The 14,021-nt window shown below is 39.0% G+C and overlaps 1 protein-coding gene across 1 annotated transcript in view; it reads left to right on the top strand.

Annotated features, from left to right (window-relative positions):
• POLN (DNA polymerase nu) overlaps positions 1-14,021 on the top strand; it is a 345,265-nt gene that overhangs the window by 259,160 nt on the left and 72,084 nt on the right. The window contains exon 19 of the mRNA XM_043972229.1: positions 12,995-13,126. Coding sequence (XP_043828164.1) covers positions 12,995-13,126 — 132 coding nt within the window. The remainder of the gene's footprint in view (positions 1-12,994; positions 13,127-14,021) is intronic.

Raw genomic sequence — 14,021 nt, forward strand, 5'->3', positions numbered from 1 at the left:
ATGGTCTCAAGTATTACAGGAAATAAAGCTATTGTTCTTAATGGTTCATTTTATAAGGACAGATAAAAATTGATATTAATCAATTGGTATTAATACAGTGTATTAATGTTTTGTGCCATCTACCCTAATGACCTCTAAAAGCAAGCACAGTAAAGGTGACCCTTAATTTATATACAAATTGTTCCACAAATTCCTGACTTATATTGGCTCAATACAAGGATAAACTTCCTAAAAGTGGGAGCTGTCCAACAACAGCCTGGCTTTCTTTGGGTACCAGTGAATTCCCTCCTACAGGCACTGGAGCAGAAGTTATATGGCCACTTGAGCCAGAGGAACTAGACAAACAGCTACTACATTGGGAGGAACGACTAGATTCCTTCTAGCTCTCTTCCACACTAGCATCCTATAATTCCGGAAGTTATTAGGAACTCAGAACGCCCTAGAAACAAGGTCCCACTGAAGCGGTTGTATTCTTAAGTTAGCCCACTAAATCTTTGCAATTCAGAGTCCAGGAGTACTGTGGTACTGAGGAGAGTCAGGAAGGCCTGGGTTCAAGTCCTTTTCCACCCTTTCCTGGCTGTGTCACCCTGGCTAAATCACTTGGCCTCTCTGTACTCTGGACAACCTGAACACTTTTGGTTGCATAAAAGGTCCCAACCTGTATTGGTAGAACTCATGTAGGGTGTTCCTTATACCAATGAAATCAAAGTTCTAGTACCTACATTACGAATAATCAGCAACGTAAGTATTCCAGAATATAATTGTATTCCAGTATTAATCACACTCTTCCCACGTTCTCCTTCATTGCCTCATGGCATAGTGATGACACTGGGTCCTCAGAGGTGGTACTAGGGAAGTGCACACACTGGTAGAGCTTATCAGCCTAGGAAGACTTGGAATACTGGCCTCTCAATAGACCGTGTGCCCTCTGAGAGCCAGCCTAGCCAAGAGAAGTCATCACCCAAAATTTGGCCACCGGGGGAGAAACTTTTCCAACCATAGCAATTCACCAAGATTAGGTGGGGACTCGACCTCTCTCACCCCAACATGGAACAGGCACAGTTTCCTCATATGTCGAGTGGATAGATTGAACTATGTAGTGATCTCTGAAATTGCTTCTGGCTCTAGCAGGCTATGATTTTATGTAGCTATGAATAATTATCACTTGGTGACATGCAGTCTTCTGAGTCTGACATTGTTACCTTTTGAGCAAAAATTCTTCAGCATTTTTGTCCCCTTATTCTTAACAGATGAATTTCTAATTCTGTACCCAGTTCTACAAAATATCCTGCAAGGACTTCAATTAATATTGTGGTAAATCTGTGTATTTAACAAGGCAATATTTTCATGCTTTTTGTATTTAGACTTCCTAGCCAAATACAAGTTATAATTCTCTGTTTGTGTCTTTCTTCTATTAGGGTTTCATTGAGGTGCAAATTTTCTTTTATTTTCTATAAGAGGGATCAGGGGAAAGGAGGTGTCACTTGAGCCAACCTTTGAAGTATATTATAGTTCTACTAAGTTAAGGAGAGGAGGGTGAGAGAGGGCAGCAGCATTACCTAGCCTGTTACCTAGCAGAATGGCTCTGGTTCTTCTCTATGAAATACGTTGATTTTTGATTTGACTTTTATTATATCTCTTCATCCTCTATGCTGAATTTTTAAAATTTTGCATTGAGAAAGTGTGTAAAATTTAGTGAACGTCCTGCTGGCATCAGAGGAAACAATTACATGATTTTTACAACTTGCTAACATAATATCAACTGTTTTCTTTGTATTATATTAGCTTTATATTCCAAGGACAATTCCTGCTTGGTCATGTTGGATAATTCTCTTTGTTGTCATATTCTTTTTGTTAATATTCCTCAATTTAGCATTTAAAACCCTCTATAATCTGTTTTTTGCACCTATCTGTGCAGCCTTATTTCACTTCACACACTCTACCTTTTAAGCTGTTCCCTTAACTAGACATTTTCATCTACTGCCTCCATTCCTTTGCAAAGCTGTGCCTCATGCCAGACATGCATCTCTTCTTCATCTCTGTCTTTCAGAATGCTTAACTTCCTTGAAGTAAGGTATTAATTTGATTCACCTATTCACTCTTGTAGAAATCTTTGAAGCTGGTGGGGAGGGGTTGTTGACAAAATCCTCTAGATTTTGCAGTATTCTCCTTCTGCCTTTATAATGGCTGCTTAACTCTAAGCATAATGATAGTTCTATCACTATAAGCATAGTGATAGCTCTTGGCTTTGTGTATTTTTTTTTCCTAAAAGGCATCCTATTCTCCAAAGTCTAAAGGGCAAGTTTAAGTAATTTCATCTTTTAGTGTTTCTCTCCTTTTTTCTTTGGCAGCCTTCAAAATCCTGTCTTGTCATTAAAATTTCAAAGCTTGACACATGCATAAGGGTGTATTCCTTTAAAAATTGATCCTGAGGTGGATTTCATTTGCCCCATTAATAACCATACTAAAGCTAAACTCAAGCCATCCTCCTCATCTTTTCCATCTCTTTCTCAGTGGAACGTCCTACTCTGCTCCTGGGATGCGGAGCTCTGATAAGTTAACTTTTTCCTTATTTCATTAGGAAACAGGTCCATCCATTGCAACACTATGCTGAAGCCTTCATACCCCCTTCCCTCTCTGGCTAGCTTTTATATGTTGACTTCCCCATTATATTGTTAGCTGCTTGAGGCTAGAGGTTGTCTACTTTGCCTTATCAGCATCAACACTGTAGAGATTCAATTGGCACTACATGGAAACTGAGTGGTCATGGGGATGAGACAAAAGAAAAAGGTCCAGGATGACTCTTAGGTTGTGAACTCGGGTGACTGGAAGGATAGTGTCGCTCTCAAAACGAAGAAGAGAGTTCAGAAGCGGGAGAAAGATGATACGCTTTGACTTTGACACGTTGAGTTTGAGATACTTGCAGGACATCCAGGGGGAGATGTCCATAAGGCAGCTGGTAGGAAAGGACTAGAATTTTGGGAAGAAGTTAAGGCTGGTGTCATCCATGTACAGATGGTAACTGCACCTGTGATAGCTGATGAAATCTCTAAGGGAGAGAATGGAGAGACAAACGAGAAGAGCTAATGGAGTATTTGAGAGACACATATGCTCAGGGAGCAGAGGACATATGATGATCTATCAAGAGAGACTAGGAAAGAGCAGTCAGACAGGTAGGAAGAGAACTGGGAGAGAGGAATGTTCTCAAAACCAAAGGAAAGAGGATATATTCTGAAGGATGGGGTGATAATCAGTGTGAGGAGCTACAGAAAGATCAAGAAGGATGAGAAAAGGCCATTGGATTTAGGAGCTAAAAGATAATTTGTCAGCTTTGAGAGAGCAATTTCAGTAGAATAGTGGGATCAGAAGTCAAATTATAACTGTTTGAGACATTAGTGGTTAATGAAGACAAGGAAGCAGAAAGTGCATATGACCCTTTGTAGGAGTTTAACAAAGGAGGGAAGCTATAGAAGATAACTATAGGGTCAGATGAAGGTTTATTAAGGAGAGGCCAGACTTGATTATTGTGCAGGTAGAGGGGAAGGAGCCAGTAGAAAGGTAGTAAGTAAAGTTGAAAAGACAGAGAAATTATCAAACAGAAATGCAACCAGAGAACATAAGGGAATGAGATCCATAGCACAAGTAGAAGGATGACCTCCTTCTCTGAGATTAAAGCAAAGAAGGAGAGGACAACTATTTTGAGGATTAAAATTTAGAGTAGGAATGATGAGGAAGTTCCTTGGTTTCCCCAGGAAATAATTTCATTCTCTAAAAGATAAGGAGTAACTTTGAAGAGAGAATATTTGAAAGAACCCCCACAGAGAGCCATAAGGAGCCATTCATGGAAGAATACAAGTACTTTTGTGCAACAGTGAGGTTTTATACACACATTTGTAGTGGATCCAGTTGGCACCATGATGTGACTGGTGGTCTAAAGTTCAGGAATAGGAGTAGAGAAGGTGGGTTCTTGGGGTAACCCCAAGTCTAGAAGAAGGAGAAAGTAAACAGTGATAAGACAGGAGGGCAATGATTTCAAATGTGAGGACAGTATACAGTTGGTATGGTTGTGTGGAGTCATGACGTGACCTCCACCACCCAGTGACAGCCTGGGAGGATAGGGATGGATGTGGAGGGTCCGAAATCATAGAATGGAAGAAAAATGGACTGAGGAGGACTGGGACAGAGAGACTAGAGGACCCAGTACACCATAGGATTGTAGAAAGAGTGTATTCCTTGGAGTCACAAGACTTAAGTTTAGATCTTGGTAACCACCTGGGTTACCTTGAGAAACCAGATGAAGGATGAGAATGGATGGCAGCCAACCTTCCCGCTAGCTCGAAATCTAGATCCTGTGATTGGGAATTTCAAAAGTTCAACATCATGGAGACAGTAGAGTTTTTAGATGATGGTGACTAAAATGTAATCTTCTGGGGGCAGCTAGGTAGCACAATGGATAAAGCACCGGCCCTGGATTCAGGAGGACCTGAGTTCAAATGTGGCTTCAGACACTTGACACTTACTAGCTGTGTGACCCTGGGCAAGTCACTTAATCCTCATTGCCCTGGGGGGGGGGGGGAGAGAGAGAGAGAGAGAGAGAGAGAGAGAGAGAGAGAGAGAGAGAGAGAGAGAGAGAATGACCCAGGGGCTATAGATGACAGTAGCAAAAATGGACACCACCATCCTTCCAGCCACTCAGGTTTACAATTTTCAAGTTATCCTCAACTCTTTGCTTATCTTCACTCCTTATATACAATCAGTTACCAACTCTTGTTATTTCTATACTTAAAATATCTATCACATCTACTTCTTCTCTTTACTCCTATTCACATTCAATTCCTTTTCACTTCCTACCTGTACTATTACAATAACCTTCTCATTGGTCTCCCTGCTTCAAGATCCTTCCCTTTATAGTCCATTCTTCATACAACTACCAAACTAATATTCTTACAGTGCAGTTCTAGCCGTGTCATTCCCCTGCTAAGAAGAGCTCATGGGTGAAAGCTGTGGTTTCTGATCTTCATTCTCCTGTACTCAGTTACTCCTTCAGAAGCTTTTATATGGTTTTGTTTCTAAAATTTTATATTTAGTTTTTTAATTAACAAGCCTTTGCTTTCTCTTCCCCACCTCCCCACATAAAAAAGAAAAGCAAAACTCTCTTAACAAACTCACATGTTTTAGTTTCTGTGTTTCTCTTTTTCTCTTGCCTATACACTTACCATGCTTATTGAATACCAAAGGTATTGGGTTGACCAGTAACAACCCTAAAGTCATTTAGCTTTTTTTTTTTTTTTGGTGAGGCAATTGGGGTTAAGTGACTTGCCCAGGGTCACACAGCTAATAAGTGTTAAGTGTCTGAGGCCAGATTTGAACTCAGGTCCCCCTGAATCCAGGGCCAGTGCTCTAGCCACTGCACCACCTAGCTGCCCCCCCCCCCAAAGTAATTTAAATGGTAGAAGGTATTCTAGAACAGAAATGTCAGCACAAAACTCCTGCACAGGGAAACCCAGCAAAACCAGATTAAAATGTAATTGGGAAATGTTTAACAAAAATAAAGAAAAATACAGTACACATAGATACTGTTAATTTGTGGTTTTCTAAGTCAATGTGCAGCAATAAGATCCATTTCTATTTGGGTTTGACATTATTGCTCTAGAAGACTGTAACGATTCTGCCAAGAGAAGGATTGTGGTGTTAGTAATATTCTAATTCCTTTTGCCTATTCAAGTTGATCTAGGTTTTTCCCCCCTAAAAGGTATTTTAAAAAAGAAAAACTTCAAGACTTGATTAGCTTGAAACTAAAGGCTGCTGCTACTGACATTTTTTCCTGGACGTTTGAATACAAAGTTGCTACCAGGAGCTCCAAGCACTCTTTGATGCTTGGCTAGTGCATCTTGAAGAACAACTGAAGCACAGGAGTTTTGCTTAGCTGAATCAGCTCAAGATATCCTCAGTACATATCCTCATTGAATATCTTCCCGCTATAAGTAAATCTCTTTTTGTTAACTGTTAAAAAAAAAAAGATCCTATTGCTCCTAATTCACATATTCTACATTCAAGCCAAACTAGATGCTCCCCATACATGTCATTCCATCTACTATTTCTGTACCCCATGACCAAAATATATTCTCTCCCACTTCCTTCTCCTGACTCCTTAGCTTTCTTTAAGGCTCACCTCAAGTATAACCTAATTTACAAGGCCTTTTCTAATCTGTCCCATCCCACCCACCCAGTAGTGAGGACACTTCCACCCATATTATTTTGTATCTATCTTGTATCTACTTACCTGTGTTTATGTATATTTTTCCCAGTAGAATGTAAGGGACTGTTTTTGTTTTTGTCTTTGTCCCCAGCACTTATATTGTGCCTTGCTCTTGATGCTTGTTGAATTGGACTGAATTGAATTGAATTGAATCTGAGCTAGGTGATACAGATAGATGGAGCTAACCTAAAAATAAGTCCAGTTGTTGAGAGATTTCTCCAAAGGAAGGAGCTGAAAGAGCTAATGGGAAACAAGGAATGTATCAGCTTCTCTTTCTCACCCAGTGTGTTGGGCACATGAGAAAAAGAGCAGCTAGCACTGGAGTGAGTGAGGGGGTGAGTTATTGTGTGGAGAAAGCCAGGTTTCTGTGGACATAATTTGGAAAAATTGTGGGGCAAAGAGCTCTAGGATGGAGTGGAACATGTAACAAGAAAAAAGGATAATAGAAACAATAGCATGAGGGAAAAACCAAAAGGGATGGGAGTGGGGAGTTTGGGAGGATGCGGATGGAAGTGTTGGGAGAAGTGGCAAGGAAAAGGGGTTATCACCTCTGTGAAATAATGGGAATTAGGGGATTCAGTGTATGAGGATGCGTCTATATCCATATAGGACAAACAGAAGAGTTTGTATCTTATCTTAGAGGCAATAGAGAGTCCCTGAGTTTTTTGAGCAGGGGAATGACAGTCAGATATGCTCCCTAGGGAGATTATTTGGGAGGATAAGTGGAGGAGAGATTAGAAAGAGAGAGACCAAAATCAGGGAATCAAATTAGAAGGCTATTATCATAGTTCAGGCAAGAGGTGATGAAGGCCAGTAGTCAAAGTGTCAAGGAGGGAATAGGTGCAAAAGATATTGTGTAATGGAATATTATTGTGCTGTAAGAAACAATAAGCAGGAGGATTTCAGAAAAACCTGGAAAGACTTATGTGGACTGATGCTGAATGAAGTGAGCAGAACCAGGAGAACAATGTACACAGTATCAACAACATCATGTGATGATCAACTGTGATAGACTTGGCTCTTCTCAGCAATACAATGGTTCAAGATAATTTCAAAGGACTCATGATGGAAAATGCTCTCCACATCTAGAAAAAAAGAACTGTGGAATCAGAATGCAGATTGAACCATACTGTTTCTACTTTTTGTTTTTTTTTTTCTTTTTTGAGGTTTTTCCCTTATGTTCTGATTCTTCTTTCACAACATGACTAATTCAGAAATATATTTAACATGATTGTACATATATATATATAACCTGTATTAGATTGCTTTCTGTCTTGGGGAGCAGGGAGGGAAGGGAGGGAGGGAAAAAATTTGGAACTAGAAATCTTACAGAGACAAATGTTGAAAACTATCTTTACATGTAGCTGAAAAATAATAAAATACTTTTATGATTAAAAAAAAAGATTGTGGAAGGGAATCAATAAGATGACCCTTGGAATTTCCTATCCCTTAAGCTTTCATTTTAATAGGTTCCAACTTTTATAACTACTCAATGTCAGTTTCATATGAATAAGTTATTTCATCATATCAACAGCTCATAGGTTAAAAAAAAAGTCCTAAGGGCATTTCAGAAAAGCCTAGATGAATCTCAGAACAGAGTTCCATTTGAGCTGCTTGGCGCAATGCCTTATCTTACTGTCAAGTGACCCTATGATATGGTTCTTTGTGGAGCAACTTCCAACAGAAGACACAGATACCCACCCCCCCTGAGCAAACAACAGCAGACACACAGTAATTCCAGCTGTCAGGGATGTGGGACAATGAGAAAATTAGACATTAAGGCTTGGGGTGGAAACTTTCGTGTCACCAACTGCCTTAGCTAAAAGCAACAAAATCACCCTTTTCATGAACCTCATGCTAATGACTCACCGTTTGTTTACACATGGCCTCCACTCCCCTCTAGAAACACTCTGCCAAGGTGCCAGACTGACAGATATGAAAACTTTCTTTACCTGTACTAAAATAGGAGTAAGAAAGCATAGGGGTGATCACAGGCTCCAGAGAAGTCTGTGGACAATAGAGTTTGGATTCCAGAGTCTCCTGGAATGTACCAGGAAAAACGAGAAGTGAGCTAAAGTGGGGCTAGGAAGGCAGGAGGAGAAATGAGAAGAGTATTGACAGTTCAAAAGGTGATATTTGCATATGCTACTTTCGACTAATGCAATGAGACAAAATGCCCAAGGATTAGATTGAAAAGTAGAAGTGTCATACTAGACCATGCTGCCTCAGCAAAATGAAGCTGATAGAAGCTTTGCAGAGTTTGAAATAGAATTTAGAGCCATAGTGGTGTTTGGAAAGTGGGCTACCATGAAATGTCTCCTCCAGGTATGCTGCAGTACCTTGACTACAAGAACAGGGCCTCGGCTTTCTGTGCTCCAGGCTTCAGGCAGGGGAGAGGTGAAAGATGGGCTGCTGGAAGGATGTGTGACAATCCAAGGGTCTTCTCCAAGAATGTCTCCACTCTAATTAAGGGAGTCATCATTAATAGGCTATGTCAAATTGAAGCATAATCTCTTTTTTCCCCTTGGCCCTGTGCTTTAGTATTTGTGACTAGGGTGCGTGCTTTAGGATTTCAGCTCAGTTTTGATCTTGGTTCCCAAATTATGAAATCACCTCTTCTATCCATTCTGATTTTTTTTTAATACATACATTTCTGCTTGGCCATTTTCAGATCGAAGAATGAAGTAAATTATCTGCCATAAAAGAGGTGCAAAAGAGCTTTTATAGTGGAGGGGAAGAAGGGAGTGGTAGAGGGAGTAACATGCATACTTAGATGGGTATAAAATTCTATCCCACTCTACAGGAAAGTAGGAGGGAAAGAGGATTAGAGAAGGGGGTGGGGCTGATAAAAGGGAATGCAGATTGGGAGAGGTAAAAGTCAGAAACAAAACACTTTGAGAAGGACAGTGTGAAAGGGGGCTGAGGGGAAAGAGAGAGAGCATGTGCTCGGGATAAATGGGGAAAATTAGGAAGGAGGGAAATACCTAGTAATCATAACTATGAAAAAATTTACAGCAGGTTTCTCTGATTAAAGACCTCATTTCTCAAATATATAGAGAACTGAGTCAAAGTTATAGAAATCAATCATTCCTCAATTGATAAATGGCCAAAGGATATGAACATGCAGTTTTCAGACAAAGTAATCAAAGCCATCTATAGTCATAGGAAAAAATGCCCTAAATCACTATTGATTAGATAAATGAAAATTAAACAACTCTGAGCAACCATCCAATACCTATCAGATTGGCTAATGTGACAGAAAAGGAAAATGACAGATGTTGGAGGGGATGTGGGAAAATTGAAACATTAATACCCTGTTGGTGAAGTTGTGTACTGATTCAACTGTAGAGCAATTTGGAACTATGCCCAAAGGGCTATAAAACGCATGCATACCCTTTGATCAAGCAATACCACTCCTGGATCTGTATCCCAAAGAGATGAAAAACAAAAAAGAAAAGCACCTACAGGTGCTTTTTAAAAACTCTTTTTAAAAGAATGTTAACGGAACAGCTAGGTGGCGCAGTGGATAGAGCACTGGCCCTGGAGTCAGGAGTACCTGGGTTCAAATCCGGCCTCAGACACTTAACACTTACTAGCTGTGTGACCCTGGGCAAGTCATTTAACCCCAATTGCCTCACTAAAAAAAAAAAAAAAGAATGTTAAAATAATTTTTTACATGTAATTGGGAGAAAATAGAATGTTAAATTGGTGGAGGGAGTTCAAAATTGAAGAATTCTGAAGTCAGACCTTCTAGAGCAATGTGGATTTCCTCAAGGATCATGATTCTGGAGGAAGGGGGGAAGGATCATCTGTGTCATTTTTGTACAGTGTCCTACTTAGAGAACAAAGCTAGTAAGATGTCCAGTGATGACATCTGATGGGAAGGAAATTGCATATTAAACATCCCTCAGAGTATATTTACTACCTAGAGGAAGTCTAAGCCACAATATCCTACTACAAGTTTTATGACCCTTTAGGAGAAAGAAATTTCCTCAGAATGTCAGGCTTATAAGGCCCCAATAGCAACCCCAAGTTCAGTTCTTTTCTAGGACTAAACTGATGGGCTATTTAAATGTTTTCATAGATTTAGAGCTAGAAGAGGTCATTTGACCTGACCCCCTCATTTTATAGATAGGGAAACTGAGAACTAATTAAGTGACTTGCTTAAGGCCACATAATTAATAATTAGCAGATCTGGGATTTGAACCAAAGCCCTCTTGATTTAAGTCCATTACTCTTTTCACTACACAATTCATATTCCCTTTATTTGTTATTGTATCTGTACTGAGAGTTCTATGAATCTTATGCATATTTTTGTAGGTTGACAGACTGTCCAATATGTGGTATTTATTTAAAAGTAGCCTGAGTGAGCAATTTGGAATTATGCCCAAAGGGCGATAAAGCTGTGCATACCCTTTGACCCAGAAATACCACTTTTAGGTCTTTTGCCCAAAGAAATCATGGAAGGGGGAAAGGGACCCACATGTACAAAAATATTTATAGCTGCTCTTTACGTGGTAGCAAGGAATTGGAAGTTGAGGGGGTGCCCATCAATTGGGGAATGGCTGGACAAGTTGTGGTATATGAATACAATGGAATACTATTGTGCTGTAAGAAATGATGAGCAGGAAGAGTTCAGAGAAACCTGGAGGGTCTTACGTGAGCTGATGATGAGTGAGATGAGCAGAACCAGAAGAACATTGTACACAGTATCATCAACATTGAGTGTTGACCTACTGTGATGGACTATATTCTTCTCACCAATGCAATGGTACAGAAGAGTTCCAGGGAACTCATGATAGAAGAGGATCTCCAAATCCAAGAAAAAAAAAGAAAGAAAGAACTGTGGAGTATAGATGCTGATTGAACCATATTATTTCTTTTGTTTTGGGTGCTGTTGGTTTTTTTTTTTTCTATTTTGAAGTTTTGCATCACTGCTCTGATTCTTTCTCTTGTAATAGGATTAATGCAGAAATAGGATTAATGTTATTATGTGTATATATATATGTGTGTGTGTATATATATATATCTATATGTATATGTATAGAGATATATAGATATAGCCTATATCAGATTACCTGCTGTCTAGGGGAGGGGGGAGAAAAATCTGAAATTGTAAACCATGTATAAACAAAAGTTGAGAACTATCTTTACATGTAACGGAAAAAATAAAATACCTCATACATTAAAAAAAAAAGGAGTACATAATCTTAATGAAGACTAAAAGTATAGAAGGATATGAAGAGAGAATGGGTTTTTGATAATCAAAGCTGAAACTAGAAATTGAAACTTCTTACATTAATTTTTTTGCATTTTCCATATGCCTTGTCTTTATAAAACTCTCACTCCTAAAACAATTCTCATATTTACATGTATATTAATAGATAGTATCACCTAATAAAATGAAACTTCCTGAGGGAAAAAAAAAGTAGCCTGAGTGCCTATTTAAGAGATAGAGACCTTATTACCTGTATTCAGTAAAACTAGATGTGAGCTAGACCATGAGTATATTTAAAGATTTTTCTAGTAGTACTCCAGATGGAGGTAGCAAACCAAAGAGAGAAACTAATAGATCAGGCTCCAAGGATAGGACTCAATCTAAGTGAACCTAGTATCTTAGAGGACCAACCCTGTGCCATGAGTGATAGTACATTGTGATCAAAGACTGAATTTTCCTTCAAAGTACCCAGATATCACTAGAAGTAATGGACATGAAATAGGAAGAAACATTAGTAGGCATAAGAAATGGAATCTCGGGGACAGCTAGGTGGTGCAGTGGATAAAGCATAGACCCTGAATTCAGGAGAACCTGAGTTCAAACCAGACCTCAGACACTTGACACTTACTAGCAGTGTAACCCTGGGCAAGTCACTTAACCCCCATTGCCCCACCAAAAAAAAAAAAAAGAAAAAAGAAAGAAATGGAATCTCAAATATGTAGCAAAATAAATTATAACTTTTTCATGAAGATTTCAAATGGTCTTAATTAGGTCCAAAAGCCTTGAAAGATGAAATTGGATTTTGTTCATTCTCAGTTATATGTCTATGAAGCAGGTCATTTGGCCTGATATTGAAGAGATCTCTGTTTTAACCCTAACTCCATCCATTAGTTATTTCATAACATATGGAATAAGTCATACAATCAGTTTTGGCCTTAATCCTCCTTTGAAAGGAACTACCCTTTTATGACTTCCTAAAACCCCTTTAAGAACAACATTTTGGGGGGCAGCTAGGTGGGGCAGTGGATAAAGCGCTGGCCCTGGATTCAGGAGGACCTGAGTTCAAATACGGTCTCAGACACTTGAAACATACTAGCTGTGTGACCTTGAGCAAGTCACTTAACCCTCATTGCCCCACAAAAAAACAAAAACAAACAAACAAACAAAAGAACAACATTTTTATCAGTGTGTATGAGAAGGCACTGTAGTTCAATGTTAGTCATTTTTTTCCATTTGAATTCCTATAAGATCATGGAGGATCATAGTGTCTAGAACTGGAAGAGACCTGAGAGATTATCTATTATTTTAGGCTTCTATAATTTTTTAGAGTAAGGTGAGCCTAAAGTAATTTGTAGTAATCAAATGATCTGCTTCTTGACACACAACTAAGAATGAACAAAATGCAATTTCTAAATAAATAGAATGGTTCTTCCTCTGACCTGTGAACAGATTCGTCTTCTTTGCGTGTGAGATGCCATTTAAGGTCTTTCCTTTTTTGTTCTTTATCAATAATTAAGGCAAAGAACGACTTGCTGCTTGCCTTGGAGTAACTGCTCTTCAAGCCAGACAGTTTATAGAGAGTTTTCTCCAGAAATACAAGAAAATCCATGACTTTACCCAGGAAACAATCATGCAGTGCCACCACAAAGGTAATTAAATCTCTCCATTTCCCTGTCTTCCTACTTTTCCTCAATGGTAACAAATTTTCTATTGCTGTTTCTCTGCTCTGTTGAGAGTCAACAAATGGATGTGAACCAAACTTGGCATACTTCTTCCTACTTCTCCACTTTCCTATGCTTATGATGTCCCTCTCTTTCTTTACCCATTAAATTCCTACAAATTCTTTGAAGTCCAATTCAAATGACACTTCCTTCAGGAAATCTTCCCCCTCCAACCTCACACAGCCCTTTGTTTTCACCTTTCTAATATGCTTATTATTATTGTATATTATAATTGTGTTTATGTCTTATCCCTTTATTATGTGATAAGTTCTTGGAAAACAGGGACTCTGTCTTTCCTGGTTTTTATCAAAATACCTTGTACCCAATATGCGTTTAATATATTTTTGTTGAATGAATACATGAATGAGCTCACAGGCTTAAGTCAGGAAAGGGACTGATAGATCTCCCCTAGAACTATACCAATATGTCAGTACATGGCAGAAGTAGGGAACACATACATTAAAAGCTGAAGCTTTAGGAGTACAGGATAAACCTATTGTCAGTTCCCTGGCATGCCTCATATCTTGCCTCCATATCCTAAATCATCCTTCTGCAACCACTTTCTCACTTTTGTCTCAACCCCTTAAATTTTGCTGCTCTAAAGAAACCCAGCTACCAACCCAGGCTGGCATTTTTGTTTGTTAGCTCTCACTTGGATCTTGATTCAGAATCATCAATTGATATCTCCAGTGATAAGGAACACCTACCTCACAGAGTAGTTAATTCCACTGTTGGACAGCTTTTATTGTTAGAAATGTTTTTTCTTACCTTGACCTGATATTTGTTTCTCTATGACTCTCAACCCTGCAGTGCTCCTAGCTCT

Source organism: Dromiciops gliroides, chromosome 6 (genome assembly GCF_019393635.1).
Source record: "Dromiciops gliroides isolate mDroGli1 chromosome 6, mDroGli1.pri, whole genome shotgun sequence".
NCBI lineage: Eukaryota > Metazoa > Chordata > Mammalia > Microbiotheria > Microbiotheriidae > Dromiciops > Dromiciops gliroides.